At 57.4% G+C, this 16,379-nt stretch overlaps 3 protein-coding genes and 1 non-coding gene across 5 annotated transcripts; 2 read left to right on the top strand and 2 right to left on the bottom strand.

Moving 5' to 3' along the window:
- Positions 1-357: 357 nt before the first annotated feature.
- nit1 (nitrilase 1) lies at positions 358-6,376 on the bottom strand. Its single transcript, XM_088608604.1, has 7 exons — positions 6,241-6,376; positions 5,520-5,680; positions 4,346-4,576; positions 4,031-4,134; positions 3,341-3,477; positions 1,691-1,816; positions 358-1,046 (listed from the first exon to the last, which is right to left on the bottom strand). The coding sequence occupies exons 2-7, from the start codon at positions 5,624-5,626 to the stop codon at positions 789-791; spliced, it is 963 nt and encodes a 320-aa protein (XP_088464730.1). The 5' UTR covers positions 5,627-5,680; positions 6,241-6,376; the 3' UTR covers positions 358-788.
- A 20-nt stretch (positions 6,377-6,396) lies between these two features.
- On the top strand, positions 6,397-10,603 carry pfdn2 (prefoldin subunit 2). Its single transcript, XM_088608605.1, has 4 exons — positions 6,397-6,529; positions 8,100-8,188; positions 9,435-9,558; positions 10,266-10,603. The coding sequence occupies exons 1-4, from the start codon at positions 6,440-6,442 to the stop codon at positions 10,458-10,460; spliced, it is 498 nt and encodes a 165-aa protein (XP_088464731.1). The 5' UTR covers positions 6,397-6,439; the 3' UTR covers positions 10,461-10,603.
- A 1,154-nt stretch (positions 10,604-11,757) lies between these two features.
- Positions 11,758-11,839, bottom strand: trnas-gcu (transfer RNA serine (anticodon GCU)). Its single transcript has one exon. It is a non-coding gene; the product is annotated as a tRNA-Ser (tRNA).
- A 412-nt stretch (positions 11,840-12,251) lies between these two features.
- On the top strand, positions 12,252-16,285 carry b4gat1 (beta-1,4-glucuronyltransferase 1). Of its 2 annotated transcripts, none has more exons than XM_088608603.1 (2): positions 12,252-14,191; positions 15,144-16,285. In XM_088608603.1, exons 1-2 carry the CDS (start codon positions 13,079-13,081, stop codon positions 15,321-15,323), a joined length of 1,293 nt encoding a protein of 430 aa, XP_088464729.1. In that variant the 5' UTR covers positions 12,252-13,078; the 3' UTR covers positions 15,324-16,285. The 2 variants fall into 2 exon arrangements, with proteins under 2 accessions (XP_088464729.1, XP_088464728.1); XM_088608602.1 differs by having other exon boundaries at positions 12,285-14,191; positions 15,167-16,285.
- Positions 16,286-16,379: the final 94 nt, after the last annotated feature.

Here is a 16,379-nt window from a genome sequence, read left to right as displayed (position 1 = left end):
TTCGTCTGTGGAGCCTTCTTCAGGTGTCAGCTGTCGGGTGTCACATCCCCCGAAGAGGAAGAGACGTTGGGTCTCTTTTCAGCAAGGAATAAACCTTGACTTGTTCTTTTACAGCACTGCGTTGGCAGACGCAGCTACTTGAACTTTTTGAAATAAATGTCGTTTGAACACTTGTACACGGAAGAAGATCACTTTCTAACCGTACGAGGAGCGCAAAACGCCTCTTTCCTTGGGCACGCTGCGTGTTAACAAAGTCGTATTGGTGTACGCCATCTGTGGTTTTTATTGTAAAACATCGCCGCTCTCGGTCACACTGGCGAAAGCCGTGAACCTAACGCAGTAACGACAAGAAAATAATCAGATCTGAAAAAGTGATTTTAATAACTGAAGCAGAATTTATGTGACAGTTCCAGCGGCACGGGAGATATTCTCACGGAGCTCAGTGCCGACGCAGAACCGCGGCGGCTCTCCTCTCCTTCACACGCCAGGGGGCGCTACAACAACGCAGTGCGGCCACTGCGCCTGTTTAAGCGCGTACCCCAGAGCTCAGGGACGTACCCCAGATTTCGCTACAGCCCCAGAAGCTCAGGGAGGAAGAAGCTTTTCAGTTCGGTACAGATTACAAACTGAAGAAACTGACCATAAATTAATTGCTTAATGTTCAATTAGGTCATTAAGGTCAGAGGCTGCAAGCAGAAGCAGTGGGACTCTGTGCTGCCCCCCCCAGGGCTGCACACAGAATAGGAGAACAAGTTGAATAGCTCCCCCCGCCGCAGGTGTCCAGTGGTTCAGTCCTGGCTGTAGAACTGCTCCCCCCGCCGGTGCTGCTGCAGTGGCATGTCCCTCCTCACCTCCCGCAGGCGCTGCAGGTCGACCTCCACCAGCGCCAGCCCGGGCTCCGTGGCCCCGCAGGCCCCCAGCACCTCGCCCCAGGGCCCCAGCGCCAGGGCGTGGCCGAAGGAGGCGCGGCGGGCGTGGTGGCGCCCCACCTGGGCGGCGGCCAGCACGAAGCACTGCGTCTCGATCGCCCGGGCACGCAGCAGGACCTGGGGCACACGCAGAGGAACAGGCCTCAGAGACGGGGACCCCTCTCCTTCGATCACCTTCACCCACACTCCCGCCAACTGCAGCGATGAAGTCACCCCGGGCCGGGCTGCGTACAAACCAGAACAGCCTGGAGGGGCTCGGGTTCGACTGAGGAATGATGAAGATCTCGGGTGTCAATGAAGTCTCTCTCATTGCCCCAGACAAGTTCATCATTTCTTCAATTTTAAACTACTTTCTAACGCCCGGGAGGCGATTCGATTTGGTTTCCCAGGTCAAGTTAAGGTCAGTTACCAACAACAGGGCCTCACTAGGCTTTGGCCTGTAGGATCGTCCTGCATGTGTCCAAGTCGCCCAACGACACTCAGGGTTAATGTGGAGTAGGGAACTGGGTTTGACACCCATGACTTAAGAATGTGTGCATGACTGCTTGTGTGGGCTTCTCACATTGGGCACCCAGGCCATCTCTCTGTGCCGAAAACACCAGGGACGACACAAGTCCGTGTCTGTGGATCTCCCTGCTCAAGCCCAGCAGAGACACTGCTACCGACAGCAGTCCTAAAACTCACTGAAAGATAGCCGTACACACGTCGGCCCCGCCCACCCCGTCCTCCTCTCCATCGCGTCCGTGAGGTCACTTCCTCACCTCCCAGTGGGCGGTCCCTGTTGCCACGGTGAAGGCTGAAGGATAGGTTAGAATCTCCGCCCCCTTCCGCACGAGGGCCAATGAGAACTCAGGGAAGCGCAGGTCATAACACACGCCCAGTCCCAGCTGGAAAACAAAACAGCTGGATGCGATCATTAATTACAGCTGAAGACCTTACCTGATTCAGTCAAATTAAAAGTTCTGGTGATATCAGTAATGGCAGACTGGATTTGTACTGGTATAGCAGAGCATTTCACATAAAGGGGGAGACCCACATCATCCTCCACCGAATTGTTGCCCCACCTGGGAGATGCACAGTGTTCATTCTGCACCTGCAGCCCCACCTGGGAGACGCACAGTGTTCATTCTGCACCAGCAGCCCCACCTGGGAGACGCACAGTGCTCATTCTGCACCAGCGGCCCCACCTGGGAGACGCACAGTGCTCATTCTGCACCAGCAGCCCCACCTGGGAGACGCACAGTGTTCATTCTGCACCAGCAGCCCCAACTGGGAGACGCACAGCCTCCATTCTGCACCAGCAGCCCCACCTGGGAGACGCACAGTGGCCATTCTGCACCAGCAGCCCCCACCTGGGAGACGCACAGTGGTCATTCTGCCCCAGCAGCCCCACCTGGGAGACACACAGTGCTCATTCTGCACCAGCAGCCCCACCTGGGAGACGCACAGTGTTCATTCTGCACCGGCAGCCCCCACCTGGGAGACGCACAGTGTTCATTCTGCACCAGCAGCCCCACCTGGGAGACGCACAGTGCTCATTCTGCACCAGCAGCCCCAACTGGGAGACGCACAGCCTCCATTCTGCACCAGCAGCCCCACCTGGGAGACGCACAGTGCTCATTCTGCACCAGCAGCCCCACCTGGGAGACGCACAGTGTTCATTCTGCACAAGCAGCCCCACCTGGGAGACGCACGGTGTTCATTCTGCACCAGCAGCCCCACCTGGGAGACGCACAGTGTTCATTCTGCACCGGCAGCCCCCACCTGGGAGACACACAGTGCTCATTCTGCACCAGCAGCCCCACCTGGGAGACGCACAGTGTTCATTCTGCACCGGCAGCCCCCACCTGGGAGACGCACAGTGTTCATTCTGCACCGGCAGCCCCCACCTGGGAGACACACAGTGCTCATTCTGCACCAGCAGCCCCACCTGGGAGACGCACAGTGTTCATTCTGCACCGGCAGCCCCCACCTGGGAGACGCACAGTGTTCATTCTGCACCAGCAGCCCCACCTGGGAGACGCACAGTGCTCATTCTGCACCAGCAGCCCCACCTGGGAGACGCACAGTGTTCATTCTGCACCAGCAGCCCCAACTGGGAGACGCACAGCCTCCATTCTGCACCAGCAGCCCCACCTGGGAGACGCACAGTGGCCATTCTGCACCAGCAGCCCCACCTGGGAGACGCACAGTGTTCATTCTGCACCAGCAGCCCCACCTGGGAGACGCACAGTGCTCATTCTGCACCTGCAGCCCCACCTGGGAGACGCACAGTGTTCATTCTGCACCAGCAGCCCCACCTGGGAGACCCACAGTGTTCATTCTGCACCGGCAGCCCATTAACAGCCTGTGGTCTTCGGCTGCCCCGGTGCTGGAGATAACGGTGAAAGAGAGAAGAGAAGAATCGTAACCTTGCCGAGGGGCGTCTGGACGGGGGGGACGATGCAGGGTCCCGGGATGGTGAAGGAGCTCTCTTTCAGGGACACGCCCCTTCCTGTCAGCTCCACGTCAAACAGGTGGCACTTCCTGTAGACGGCTGCAATGCGACCTGGGAGAAAGAGAGGATGAGTGTGGCCGTGGAGTGACAGGGGTCATGTCACCATGCCCTGAATGAATTATGAATGATGAATTATTTGATCATTGTAGAATTTTCTGACTTTTTTCAGCCACAGACAGCAGGTATTATGACCAATGTAAAAACAGCAGTGGTCAACATGATGCCTCGCTGTGCTAAGGGCCCCACATTAAATTCCGGACCAGGGGTGCTGTCTGTGTGGAGTCTGCATGTTCTCCTGTGATTGCGTGGGTTTCCTCCCACAGTCCAAAGACACGCCGGTGGGTTACTTGGCTTCTGGGAAATCGACCCAGGTGTGAGTGTGAGCGTGCGTGCATGCGTGTGTTTTGCCCTGTGATGGACTGGTATCCCTTCCAGGGTGTACCCCGCCTTTCGCCCGCTGCCTGCTGGGATAGGCTCCTGCTTCACTTCGGCGGTGAGCTGGAAGAAGTGGTGGGAGAATGGGTGGGTGGATGGAACAGCACGACAGGACAGGACAGGACAGGACAGGACAGGACAGGACAGGACGGGGTGGGGGGCTGCATACCCTGGTCATCCAGGATCACGTGGCTGTTGTAGATCCGGCGATCCCTCTCCCAGTCCTCCCCTCGCTCGTGGAACCCCCCCAGGGACAGCCAGATCCCCAGTTTCCTGAGAGGGAGAATTGGGAGGGACGTCAGACAGGCCCTGGACAACGGGGGGCACCCAGCTCTTGTGCTTCTCCTGGACTCTACGGTTTATTTCCTGGTTCTACTGGGAAAGATGCCACCCTCCTCCTCCTCCTCCTCCTCCATGTGAGTAAGAGCAGGGAACAGAGCCTGAGCGAGTAACGAGCCCCCAGGCCGCCCCCCGGTGGACGGACCTGGCCAGGGCCGCGTAGCGCCCGACCGTCTCGCCCTCCAGCGCCTCCGCCAGCTCCAGCGTCTCCTCGCGGCCCGAGCCGATGAAGTCGAAGCCCTCGGGCAGGAAGGCCATGCAGGCCCCGCCCTCGCGCGCCCGCTCCACCAGCCCCTCGCAGCTGCAGAAGTTGGCCTCCTTGTCCGGCGTGGAGGTGACCTGGCACAGCGCGGCCACCGGCTTGCGGGAGCTCATCCTGGGAAGGAGGGAGGGGGAGAGCGCGCCTGTGTTAGTCTTCCCCCCCCGGGACTGGACAGGAATCAGCCTCAGTCCCGGGAGGGGGGACCGGGATCAGTTCAGGCCCGTCTGGCCTCTCTCCCTGACTGTTATCGCAGCTGTATAGAGATCTAAGGAGCACCCCCCTCTCTGAACTGGCTCCATCACGCTGAGAGCTGGGGTGGGGGGAGCGGACTGTGCCTCACCCAGGTGGGGCTGCACACTGCTGGGGGGGGGGTGGAGGGGATCCCCATGAGCTGTAAAGCGCTCTGAGTGGGGGTCCAGAGGAGAGCTGTAGAAGTGTAGAGATGACACAATAAATAACATCACAATTCTGACTCGCTGCACTGATCAGTCACTTAAACAAGCTCGCCGGCGATGAGGGGGGTGACCTGTATGGATCAGGACCACCACTGCAGGCCCAAACGGGCCAGGCGGTTTGTAGCCTCTCTTAGGCTCTGAGGAGCCCGGGTTTGAAGGGGCTGGGTTTGAAGACGGTCTGGAGTATAAACTGAGGTCAACCCGTTGGGACAGAGAGCCAGACAAGTGCCCTTTACAGCAGAGACCTGGGCTGCATTCACACTCTCCACCCAGCCCTTCTCTCACCACTGTATCCAGTACAGGGGGGAACCGGAGCCTATCCCAGCAAGCAACGGGCGCAAGGTGGGGTCCACACACACACACACACACACACCAGGGCCAGTTTCTCCTGGGGAGAACATGCAAACTCCACACAGACAGCACCCCAGGTGCGAAAATGTATCCATGCAGCAGCAGTGCAAACCACTGATCCACTGTGCCCCCACCGGCACCACACCCAAACCTGACCGAGAGGAACGGGATAAGATTTTCAAACAAAGCGGGCTTTTCACGTACAGTACGGCGGCCATTAAATACCCCGCCGGTCCACGGGGCGTGTTTACCTCTCCTGGTCGCCTGGGCGCGCTCTCCGAGACGTGAAACTCGTGTATCGGAGGGCTGTGCTCCAGGCGTAGCTCGCTCGACTCCACAGCGTCCCGCGTCGCAGCATGGACGGAGCCCGGAGCAGGAACCTCAATCGAGGCAGAAAAGGTCGTCGCTCCTCCTGTTGTAATTTAACAGAACAGCCCAAGTTTTGTGACCAATAGAGTGTGGCCGCTGGTGAAGGCGCACTTTGAACTGTTTTGTGTGTTTTTTTTTTTATTTCGTTTCTCCAAACTGCAACCAGAATGATTACCTTGGGTATCAGATGATTTACTTTATTAAACAAAGTTAGAAACAACCGTCCAGGACATGCACTCTGAGTTTTAGGCTTACACCTGTGTTCAGGAAGAAATTGATCACGGGTTGACATGAAAAGAAAGAGCCTATATTGTTCATTCTGGCGTTACAGATCTACAGCAGTATGTATACCCTATTAGTCTAACTTTATATAAACAGGTCATGCGTTTCCACCTGAGGATCTCCACGATTAACGGACTTAATGCGTCTATTATCGCTATAATACCTGTTCAGAAGTACACAAGATCACATTTCAAATACAGCGAAAATGCTTCTTTACACGATAATGACAACAAATGGCATTTTCCCCCCTGCAGCTAAATATCTTAAAACGAAATTTCCTAGGCATGTTGACAATGGCTGTTTTCGATGAATTACAATTACCTGTTTTCCATTAAAGGTGAATTTCCCTCAGACCTAATTGTTTGTTTGTTTTTTAATTATCATTAAAAGAATTTGCGTGGTTGTCGCACGGGTAGGCTACGTCTCGGCGCTTCTCGCGTTGGTGTCCAGCAGGCAGCTGGCGGGGCAGCCCCGGGTAGTAAGGAGGGGTCCTGGGAGCACGGCCGTTCCCCTAGTCAAGATGGCGGCGAGCAGCGCCAGCAGCGGCGGCACGGCCGGTGGTAAAAGCAACAGCGGCGGAGGGAAGCAGTCCGGCCCCACGGCCGAGCAGGTAACGCCCGAGGCCGGCGGGGAGCCCCGTTCTCCAGGCTTACCGGGTTTGGGAAGGGGAGGGGGCGGCAGAGGAGGTGTGGGCATGCGGCGGCTGATCGCACGCTCGCCTGAGCCCAGCGCCGCAACCCGAGCAGCCCTGATTTCTGGAAACACCAGCAGTAATGCAATCGCTGCAGTGCGGTGACACGACGGGACACGACACGGGCTCTGATGAGCTACCGCACGGCAGACGAGAGCCCCCCTGTCGCAGGGGGCGCACGCTTTGTATTGTGGACTGAAACGCCCCTGTGTTGATAACCGGACTGTTATCGTGTACAGTACGGCGACGAGCCGGGTTTGGACGCGGCGTTTTCACGAAATACGACGAATTTGTCGGAACAGTTACTGGCTACCGTATTTTTATTACTTTTAGTGGCACAAAAATATGATGATTGTATCCTCACTAATAATAGCTCCCGTTTTGCTTAACGGGTAAGGGAAACGTACTGGAGTGTCCAGTCAGTGCGTCTGTATGAACCCCTCTCTCTCTCAGTGCAGTGTTCATGTACTGGAGTGTCCAGTCAGTGTGTGTGTATGAACCCCTCTCTCTCTCAGTGCAGTGTTCATGTACTGGAGTGTCCAGTCAGTGTGTCTGTATGAACCCCTCTCTCTCTCTCAGTGCAGTGTTAGTGTACTGGAGTGTCCAGTCAGTGTGTGTGTATGAACCCCTCTCTCTCAGTACAGTGTTCATGTACTGGAGTGTCCAGTCAGTGCGTCTGTATGAACCCCTCTCTCTCTCAGTGCAGTGTTCATGTACTGGAGTGTCCAGTCAGTGTGTCTGTATGAACCCCTCTCTCTCTCAGTGCAGTGTTAATGTACTGGAGTGTCCAGTCAGTGTGTCTGTATGAACCCCTCTCTCTCTCAGTGCAGTGTTAATGTACTGGAGTGTCCAGTCAGTGTGTCTGTATGAACCCCTCTCTCTCTCTCAGTGCAGTGTTCATGTACTGGAGTGTCCAGTCAGTGTGTCTGTATGAACCCCTCTCTCTCTCAGTGCAGTGTTCATGTACTGGAGTGTCCAGTCAGTGTGTCTGTATGAACCCCTCTCTCTCTCAGTGCAGTGTTAATGTACTGGAGTGTCCAGTCAGTGTGTCTGTATGAACCCCTCTCTCTCAGTGCAGTGTTAATGTACTGGAGTGTCCAGTCAGTGTGTCTGTATTAACCCCTCTCTCTCTCAGTGCAGTGTTCGTGTACTGGAGTGTCCAGTCAGTGTGTCTGTATGAACCCCCCTCTCTCTCAGTGCAGTGTTAGTGTACTGGAGTGTCCAGTCAGTGTGTGTGTATGAACCCCTCTCTCTCTCAGTGCAGTGTTAATGTACTGGAGTGTCCAGTCAGTGTGTCTGTATGAACCCCTCTCTCTCAGTGCAGTGTTAATGTACTGGAGTGTCCAGTCAGTGTGTCTGTATTAACCCCTCTCTCTCTCAGTGCAGTGTTAGTGTACTGGAGTGTCCAGTCAGTGTGTCTGTATGAACCCCTCTCTCTCAGTGCAGTGTGTGGACCTGTCCAGTCTGTTGACGTGTCTCCCTCTGTCAGGTGGTGGCCGGGTTCCAGAGGATGAGACAGGAGCAGCGCAGCATGGCGTCCAAGGCAGCGGAGCTGGAGATGGAAATCAACGAGCACAGGTACCGTCTGCTGTCCGCCTGCTCCCGTCCCCAGGCTGCTGCCTGTCCGGACCCTGTGCAGATCCTCATTCCCAGGGGTTCGGCTCTGCAAGTGGATACAGTGGTCCACCTGTTACTGGGCTGAATACACATCCGCCCATCTTCTGACCGCTTTATCTAGTACAGGGTCCCTGGGGAGCTGGAGTCTATCCCAGCAAGCAGGACGCACCAGGATACACCCTGGATGGGACATCAGTCCAGGGCAGGACACTCACAACAGGGCCAGTTTTCCCAGAAGCCAGTTCCCCCACCAGCATGGGAGGAGACCCAATGCGAATGCGGAGAGAGCATGCAAACTCCACACAGACAGCTCCTCTAGTCCAGAATAGAACCCAGAACCCCAGAGTTGTGAGGCAGCAACCCTGAGCACTGCACCACCGTGCCTCCCAGCTCAAGAGTGCCCTAGGATATATAGAAGTACATGGACTCTATACACATACTCTACACCTCATCTACATAGACAAGGGCTGTGTGTCTGCAGCAGGGCTGTCCGGTCCTGGTCCAAGAGGGGTCAGTGTGTCTGCAGCAGGGGTGTCCAGTCCTGGTGCAGGAGGGGTCAGTGTGTCTGCAGCCTGTCTGCAGTGTGCCTGTCCGGTCCTGGTCCAGGAGGGGTCAGTGTGTCTGCAGCAGGCCTGTCCGGTCCTGGTCCAGGAGGGGTCAGTGTGTCTAGAGCAGGGGTGTCCGGTCCTGGTCCAGGAGGGGTCAGTGTGTCTGGAGCAGGGGTGTCCGGTCCTGGTCCAGGAGGGGTCAGTGTGTCTGCAGCGGGGGTGTCCAGTCCTGGTCCAGGAGAGGTCAGTGTGTCTGCAGTGGGGGTGTCCAGTCCTGGTCCAGGAGGGGTCAGTGTGTCTGCAGCGGGGGTGTCTGGTCCTGGTCCAGGAGGGGGCGCTGTGTCTGCAGCGGGGGTGTCCGGTCCTGGGCCAGGAGGGGTCAGTGTGTCTGCAGCGGGGGTGTCCAGTCCTGGTCCAGGAGGGGTCAGTGTGTCTGCAGCAGGGGTGTCTGGTCCTGGTCCAGGAGGGGGCGCTGTGTCTGCAGCGGGGGTGTCCGGTCCTGGGCCAGGAGGGGTCAGTGTGTCTGCAGCAGGGGTGTCCAGTCCTGGTGCAGGAGGGGTCAGTGTGTCTGCAGTGGGGGTGTCCGGTCCTGGTCCAGGAGGGGGCGCTGTGCCTGCAGCCTGGCCTGAGCTGCCCTGTGCTTGTGCGTGTCCCGCCAGCCTGGTGATCGAGACCCTGCGCGAGGTGGACCCGGCGCGGAAGTGCTTCCGCCTGGTGGGCGGCGTGCTGGTGGAGCGGACGGTGAGGGAGGTCCTGCCGGCGCTGGAGAGCAACAAGGAGCAGGTGAGGCCGGCGCCCGGCCGGGAGGGAGGGCGCCGGGGCCCGGCACCGTCCCTCCGTTTCCTGACGGCCCCTCCAGTTCGGGGTCGCGGTGCGGAGCCGGGGCCTGTCCCGGCAAAGAGTGGGCAGAAGGCGGGCTACACCCTGGACGAGACACCAGTCCATCACACATTAAACACCGGGCCCAGTTTTCACCAGAATCCCGGGAAATCCACCATCATGTCTTTGGACGGAGGGAGGAAGCCCATGTGAACCTGGTGGGGGGGGGACATGTAGACTCCACGCAGACAGCACCCCAGGGCCCCCGTTTTGAGAGGCAGCAGCGCCACCCTGCCACCTGTCCCACAGTCCGGTTTGTCTCCCTGGGTACCGGCTTCGGCCCAGAACCCGTGTGGCTGGCCGGTCCCAAGCCGTCACGGCTCTGGAAGGGCACCAGTGGGCTGGGCCGGATCGGGCCGGGCGGGGCCGGGGTTCAAGGGGGAGGTCATCCTCGGAGGATTCAGCGTGGTGCTGGAGAGGGCTTAGTTCTGCCGGTCTCCTCATGGGTGTGTGTCGAGAGGTAGGAGGGCATTTCATACCGTGTGAGGAAGTGAAGGGGAGAATCATACCACATTTATTTATTTTTTTGCTCACGTTTTATGCGTTGGTGTGAGAGTGATGAGCTTGCCTCCTGTGTGTGTGCTGACCCTTCTCCCCGCCCCCTCTCCCAGATCTCCAAGATCGTGGAGTCGCTCAACGCGCAGATGCAGACCAAGGGGCGGGAGCTGAACGAGTACCGGGAGCGTTACAACATCCGACTGGTGGGCGAGGAGGAGGGGGCGGGGAAAGCGGCGGGCTCGGCCAACCGGGAGAGCGATGGGGGAGGGGGCGGGTCCAAGGGCGGGGCTGGTGTGCTGGTCTCCTAGCGACGCCCGCGCTGGTGGGAGGGGCTGGCGTCGCAGTTTTTCGCAGGCCAGAGCGTGCACAGTTTGCCATGTCTGTAATGTATTTGTGTGTAGAGTTTTTTTTTAATTTTGTTTTGCTTTATGAATAAAAACCTAAAAAGTCATTGGAGACTCTGTTTATTTTTTGCTTCTTTACCACTTATAATGCATTTCAGTCCAGAACAATCACATGGTCCTTCCCGTACATAAGGTATAAAATGAATCGCAACTTAGGAGCCATCTGGCCCATTGATGGCAGTGAGGAGCCCATTGATCTGAGGATCTCATCCAGGGGTTTCTTGAAAGAAGCCTGAGTCTCAGCTCTTGACCTGTGGGCTGGGCAGCTTGTTAATAATAATGATTATAAATTGCTTACACTTGTATAGCGCCTTTCTAGACACTCCACTCAAAACACTTGACAGGTGACGGGGACTCCCCTCCCCCACCGATGTGCAGCATCTTGTTCCACGCTCCCACCACCCTTTACGTAAAGAACTTCCTCCTGTTTCGGTTAGTGGATCAAGTTGTGCTCGTTCCTCGCGTTAAAAAAACGCTAGCAAAATAACTTGGAAAGTTTCGGGCTGCCCTGCTGTTCTTAGGCAGTCAGACTTACTGTCCTGACATAAGTCACTGCACCTGCGTTAGGCCGTTCAATGTTTTGTACAAGATGATCTATATAGCTCTGGAATGCCGGAGAAGGCTCACAAGGAAGAAACGTTTTGTGCACTTCTGTGCAGATATTTGGACTGAGCACCATGCACGTTTGGGAAACTAAATCAGATTTGTGTCCCCCCATCGTACTTTTGAAATCCATGTTTCGAGTGGAGAGCTGACACGACGTGCTTCATTTTTCAGTGTGGCATTCATCTATACTCGTTCCACTACGGAGCTGGGGGGAATGGGAGCCATTTTGATTCCAAATGCGGGGTCCTATGCTGAAATGTTTGAGCCAAGATGGCGCCGCTTCCCGTGCGTGTCTGTCCCGGATTGAGGCGTGTATGATGCATCACTGAGCAATAATATCACAGTAGTGCGTTTTATGATGAACATCCCGTGATATTTCATAGATAAAATACTGTAATAAAAGGAAAAAGACTCTTGCTGCCCAATAAATTAAAACAGCTCCTAAACTCGGATTTGGGGAAAAAAAACAACAATTCAATGTGAAACCACATTGTATACTTCTCGTAGTTTATTTCTGTAACAGTTTTTTGGATCCCTTTTAAATTTTAAAGACTAATTTACGAATAAGCGGAAAATAACAAAAAAAAATAGATTTCGACGAGGATGGGATTCGAACCCACGCGTGCAGAGCACAATGGATTAGCAGTCCATCGCCTTAACCACTCGGCCACCTCGTCTCTCGACAACGGTGCCTTGAAGTACTCTTTTTCTGGTCTTCCCATCCAGTCTACAAAGCTTCGATTTTTGGTATCTTTTTGTAATTTTGTAAAAACCGCGGGCGTTTAACACAAGACCTCAGCTCACAGCGCCAGAACGGAATTCGCGTCGACCTGCTCTCTCTAAGAAGCGAGAAGAGCTGGAGGTCCACCCGAATCAAATCACCAGGTCAACGAAATCTAAGATGAAAATCGAGCACTCGTATGGTGTTTAAAAACGCGGAGTTTATTTTTAGAATTCAAGGGGAGTTGAAAAGATTTCATTTCCGACGGGCGCTGTTAGAACACCCCCTCGCCGACAGAGGGCGCCCTGCGGTAACACCTGCCGCCGCAAACCAAACCTGCTCACTCGGGATGTTTTCTATTACCGTAATAACCATATCACATGTACAGATATATCTTTAAATCCCGAGTTCTGTAAACATCTTTTTTTTTCTTTTAAAAAATGGAGTGTTTTTGTTCTCTCCATTTAATCGCCGTTAAACGTTAAACGCATTAAGGTAAATCATGCGGGGTGGCTCTGGACTTATTTTTTTAAAACTTGTATCTAATTTCGAATAAGACAAAGGAGAAAATGTATTGAAGACGTACAAGTGAACAACAACAACGACAACACAAAAACTTAACAATACAGTTCCGGATTTAATCACAAATCATGGCACAATAAGTAAGTTTATGGCATATATCAACGGTGGTTTTTTTTTGGCCTTTTTAAATTATTTTTCACATGTTGTTATGGAGTTTAGTTCATATTGCATTTGCAAGCATCAGGGAGTAGCGTTGGACCACTGTGTTTTCTGAATGTGATATCTACCCCCTAACCCGTATTACTGTCAGATTAATTATACATATTTTGTGTGTGTGTGTGTAACGTGTCGGCTCTGGACTTCTGATCGAGAGAGACGAACGGACCTCGGGGGAAATGTCAGTGTGCGCGTATATACGAGGTGTTACGGGCGGCAGCCGAGCGCAGCCGCGGCTCCGCAATGTTTTGGTGCGACCCTGCAGGCTCTCTGCACGGATCTCCGATGCGGCCGGGGGCTTGAGGAGGGAGAGGCTGGTCAGCGCATAGGGACGCCGAGCCGGTGAGCCCCTGCACAGCCCAGGGAGGACAAGCCCGCGGGGGAGAGGAGAGGAGAGGAGAGGAGAGCAGGGGGCGATGAAGGCGTGAGCTCTGCAAGGGGGCTGGGGGCTGGGGAAATGCATCTCCCCAAGAACTGCTCGCTGTTCAAGATGGCCCTGGGCGCCCTGGCCGCCGTGGCGCTCCTGCAGCTGCTCTACCTGTCCTTCCTGTCCCGCCTGCACGGCCGGCAGCAGCGCTACCGCTACTCGGAGCTGTTCGGGGCGGCGGCGGCGGGGGCGGCGAGGCGGGGCGCCCGGCCGGCCCAGAGGGACGCGCACAAGGAGCGCCTCAAGTTCTCGCTGGCCACCGGCGGCATCTTCGACGGCAGCGGCCAGTACCGCGTCTACAAGAACCTGCTGCAGAGCGACTTCTCGGCCGGCCGGCGGCCCGAGGCTCCGGCCCTTGCGCTGGCCACCCACACGTCCATCAACAACCTGCACCAGCTGGGCCCGCTGCTGGAGCGCTGGCAGGCCCCGCTGTCCGTGGCCGTCTTCGCCCACGGCGCCGACGCCAGGCTGGCCACGGCGCTGGCCTACGCCCTGAGCGTCTTCTGCCCCGGCGTGCGGGCGCTGGTCGACCTCCACCTGGTGTGCCCGTCCGGGGAGGCGGCCAGCTTCCCCGCCGAGGACAGGGCGCCGTTCGCGGGCCTGGGGGACTGCGGGGGCGTGTGGGCGCGCCTGGAGGCCCAGCGGGGGCGCCTGCGGAACTACGCGCTGGGGGGCAACGTGTCGTACCCCAACAACCTGCTGCGCAACGTGGCCCGCGGCGCCGCCGAGGAGGGCGCCCCGTACGTGCTGGTGGCCGACGTGGACATGGTGCCCAGCGCCGACCTGCCCCGCCTCTTCCTGGGCCTGCTGCGGCGCCGGCGCCCCGCCCCCCGCGAGGTCTTCGTGGTGCCCGCCTTCGAGATCCGCCACGCCCGCCGGGTGCCCGCCGCCAAGGCCGAGCTGCTGCAGCTGTACCAGGTGGGCGAGGTGCGCCCCTTCTACGAGGAGCTGTGCCCGAGGTGCCAGGCGCCCACCAACTACTCGCAGTGGGTGAACTGGCGCGGGCGGGGGGCCGGCGCCGAGCTGGAGGTGGCCTACACGCTGGCCTGGACGGACCCCTGGGAGCCCTTCTACATCGGGGCGCGCGGCCTGCCGCCCTTCGACGAGAGCTTCCGGCAGTACGGCTTCAACCGCATCAGCCAGGTAGAGCCTGTGTCCCCCTCTCCCCCTCTCCCCTCCCTGTGTCCCCCCTCTCCTCCCCTCTCCCCCCCCTCCCTGTCTCCTCCCTCTCCCCTCCCCTCCCCTCCCTGTCTCCTCCCTCTCCCCTCCCTCTCTCAGTCTGTCTCCTCCCTCTCTCTCTCCTCTCCCCTCCCTCTCTCAGTCTGTCTCCTCCCTCTCTCTCCTCTCTCCTCCTCTCTCAGTCTGTCTCCTCCCTCTCTCTCCTCTCTCCTCCTCTCTCAGTCTGTCTCCTCCCTCTCCTCTCTCCTCTCTCCTCCTCTCTCAGTCTGTCTCCTCCCTCTCCTCTCTCCTCTCTCCTCCTCTCTCAGTCTGTCTCCTCCCTCTCCCCTCCCCTCTGTTCTCTCCTCCTCTCTCAGTCTGTCTCCTCCCTCTCCCCTCCCCTCTGTTCTCTCCTCCTCTCTCAGTCTGTCTCCCCACTCTCCTCTCCTCTCTCAGTCTCTCCTCTCTCCCCTCCCTCCCTCCTCCCCCTCTCCTCTCCCCTCCTCTCCCCTCCCTCTCTCTCCTCTCTCCTCCTCTCTCAGTCTGTCTCCTCCCTCTCTCTCCTCTCCCCTCCTCTCTGTCTCTCCTCTCTCCCCTCCCTCCCTCCTCCCCCTCTCTCCTCCTCTCTCAGTCTGTCTCCTCCCTCTCCTCTCTCCTCTCTCCTCCTCTCTCAGTCTGTCTCCCCTCCCTCTCCCCTCCTCTCTCAGTCTGTCTCCTCCCTCTCTGTCTGTCTCCTCCCTCTCTCCCCCTCTCTGTCTGTCTCCTCCCTCTCTCCTCCCGTCTCCTCCCTCTCTCCGTCTGTCTCCTCCCTCTCTCCTCCTCTCTCAGTCTGTCTCCTCCCTCTCTCCTCCTCTCTCTGTCTGTCTCCTCCCTCTCTCTCCTCCCCTCCTCTCTCTGTCTGTCTCCTCCCTCCCTCTCCTCTCTCCTCCTCTCTCAGTCTCTCCCCTCTCTCTGCCCCAGGCCTGTGAGCTCCATGTTGCTGGGTATCGCTTCTCGGTGCTCAGCTCGGCCTTCCTGGTCCACCGCGGGTTCAAGGTGGCGGGGGAGTTCCACGCCCAGAAGGAGGAGGAGAACCGGCAGAACCGGGTCCTGTTCCGCCGCTTCAAGGAGGGGCTGAAGGCCAAGTACCCCTCCTCCGCGCGGCGCTGCTGACACAGCTCGCCGGGCCAGGCCGGGCCGGGCCACGCACACCCCAGGAGCAGAGCCACAGTCACAGGCTGGGACCAGAAGGATGGCTGGCCCGGCGGTTCTGGTCCGGACCGGGAGGACAGCCGGTCCGCTGGGTGCTTGGTGCCGGCGCTGTGCCAGCCGGGTGTGACCGCGGACACGCAGAGCGTTGTGGGTGTGTGGCAGAGGCTCGTCCCGGAGCGACCCGGCTGTGTGGAGTGGGTCGTTAATACTGAAAGCCACTCGGGTGGTGTTGGCGTGAGATGGCGGTGTGTGCGCTGCCCCGAGGGAGATGAGTCTCGCGCCGGGGGGCGGTGAGGCTCTGTACTGAAGGGCAGGCCGACAGGAAGGGCACTTCGGGAGAGCCGGGACGTCTCTGGTGCTCTAAAGCCCTGACTGGTGGTCACGGCAACGACCTTGTGACCTTGTGACCCGAAACCCTACTAAAGGGACACTGGACGGCTCTGGAACTGGGAGAAACGTCCCGCTGTTCGGATTTTTCGTGTTTTTTTTTTAATTCTCCGGGTTGTCGTAAACGTGAAATCTGCTGCTAAAGTGAATTTATTTATGAATAAACCCCCTGCCGCCACCCACGTCCCACAGAGGGGGTCCAGTCTGGTTTCTTTAAACGAGCAGCTCTCTGGTCACAGTGACCTGCAGTCCCGCCGCCGACACCAGGTGGCAGCAGACTGCAGGGGTCGCTCTCGTGCCGAACGGGGTCTGATTGAGGAATCCCGTTGGGTCACGAGCCCGTGTGTCCGGCGCCGCTGAGTGACCGCGCAGTGTTGTGTTACCCGCCCATCCTCAGTGAAGGTGCTCGGTACTGTACTGCAGCAGCTACAGGTTTTGTGTATTTATGTTGATCGTTGTATCAAAACTCTTGAGATATAAATGAGACTTTTGCAAAAGTTATCTTTCTTTCTATGTCTTGCCCCTTTCGACTGCAGCTTCCTCGATTCCTCCCCCCTTCAGTTTTCCCCTCCCACGCTTTCCTGCTCGTTCTGTA

Source organism: Lepisosteus platostomus, chromosome 16 (assembly GCF_059453375.1).
Source record: "Lepisosteus platostomus isolate fLepPlt1 chromosome 16, fLepPlt1.hap1, whole genome shotgun sequence".
Classification (NCBI taxonomy): Eukaryota; Metazoa; Chordata; class Actinopteri; order Semionotiformes; family Lepisosteidae; genus Lepisosteus; species Lepisosteus platostomus.
The sequence above is the reverse complement of the archived record's forward strand: the minus strand, read 5'-3'. Positions and strand labels throughout refer to the sequence as shown.

Excerpts from the sequence above, each read along its gene's own strand:
- b4gat1 (XM_088608602.1), top strand. The coding sequence starts at position 13,079 with ATGCATCTCCCCAAGAACTGCTCGCTGTTCAAGATGGCCCTGGGCGCC. Across the intron at positions 14,192-15,166 it reads GCTTCAACCGCATCAGCCAG|GCCTGTGAGCTCCATGTTGC; the intron begins GTAGAGCCTGTG and ends TCTCTGCCCCAG.
- nit1 (XM_088608604.1), bottom strand. The coding sequence starts at position 5,626 with ATGCTGCGACGCGGGACGCTGTGGAGTCGAGCGAGCTACGCCTGGAGC. Across the intron at positions 3,478-4,030 it reads CGTGATCCTGGATGACCAGG|GTCGCATTGCAGCCGTCTAC; the intron begins GTATGCAGCCCC and ends TCTTTCTCCCAG. Across the intron at positions 1,047-1,690 it reads CAGGGACCGCCCACTGGGAG|GTCCTGCTGCGTGCCCGGGC; the intron begins GTGAGGAAGTGA and ends CGTGTGCCCCAG.
- pfdn2 (XM_088608605.1), top strand. The coding sequence starts at position 6,440 with ATGGCGGCGAGCAGCGCCAGCAGCGGCGGCACGGCCGGTGGTAAAAGC. Across the intron at positions 6,530-8,099 it reads CCGGCCCCACGGCCGAGCAG|GTGGTGGCCGGGTTCCAGAG; the intron begins GTAACGCCCGAG and ends TCCCTCTGTCAG. Across the intron at positions 8,189-9,434 it reads ATGGAAATCAACGAGCACAG|CCTGGTGATCGAGACCCTGC; the intron begins GTACCGTCTGCT and ends GTGTCCCGCCAG.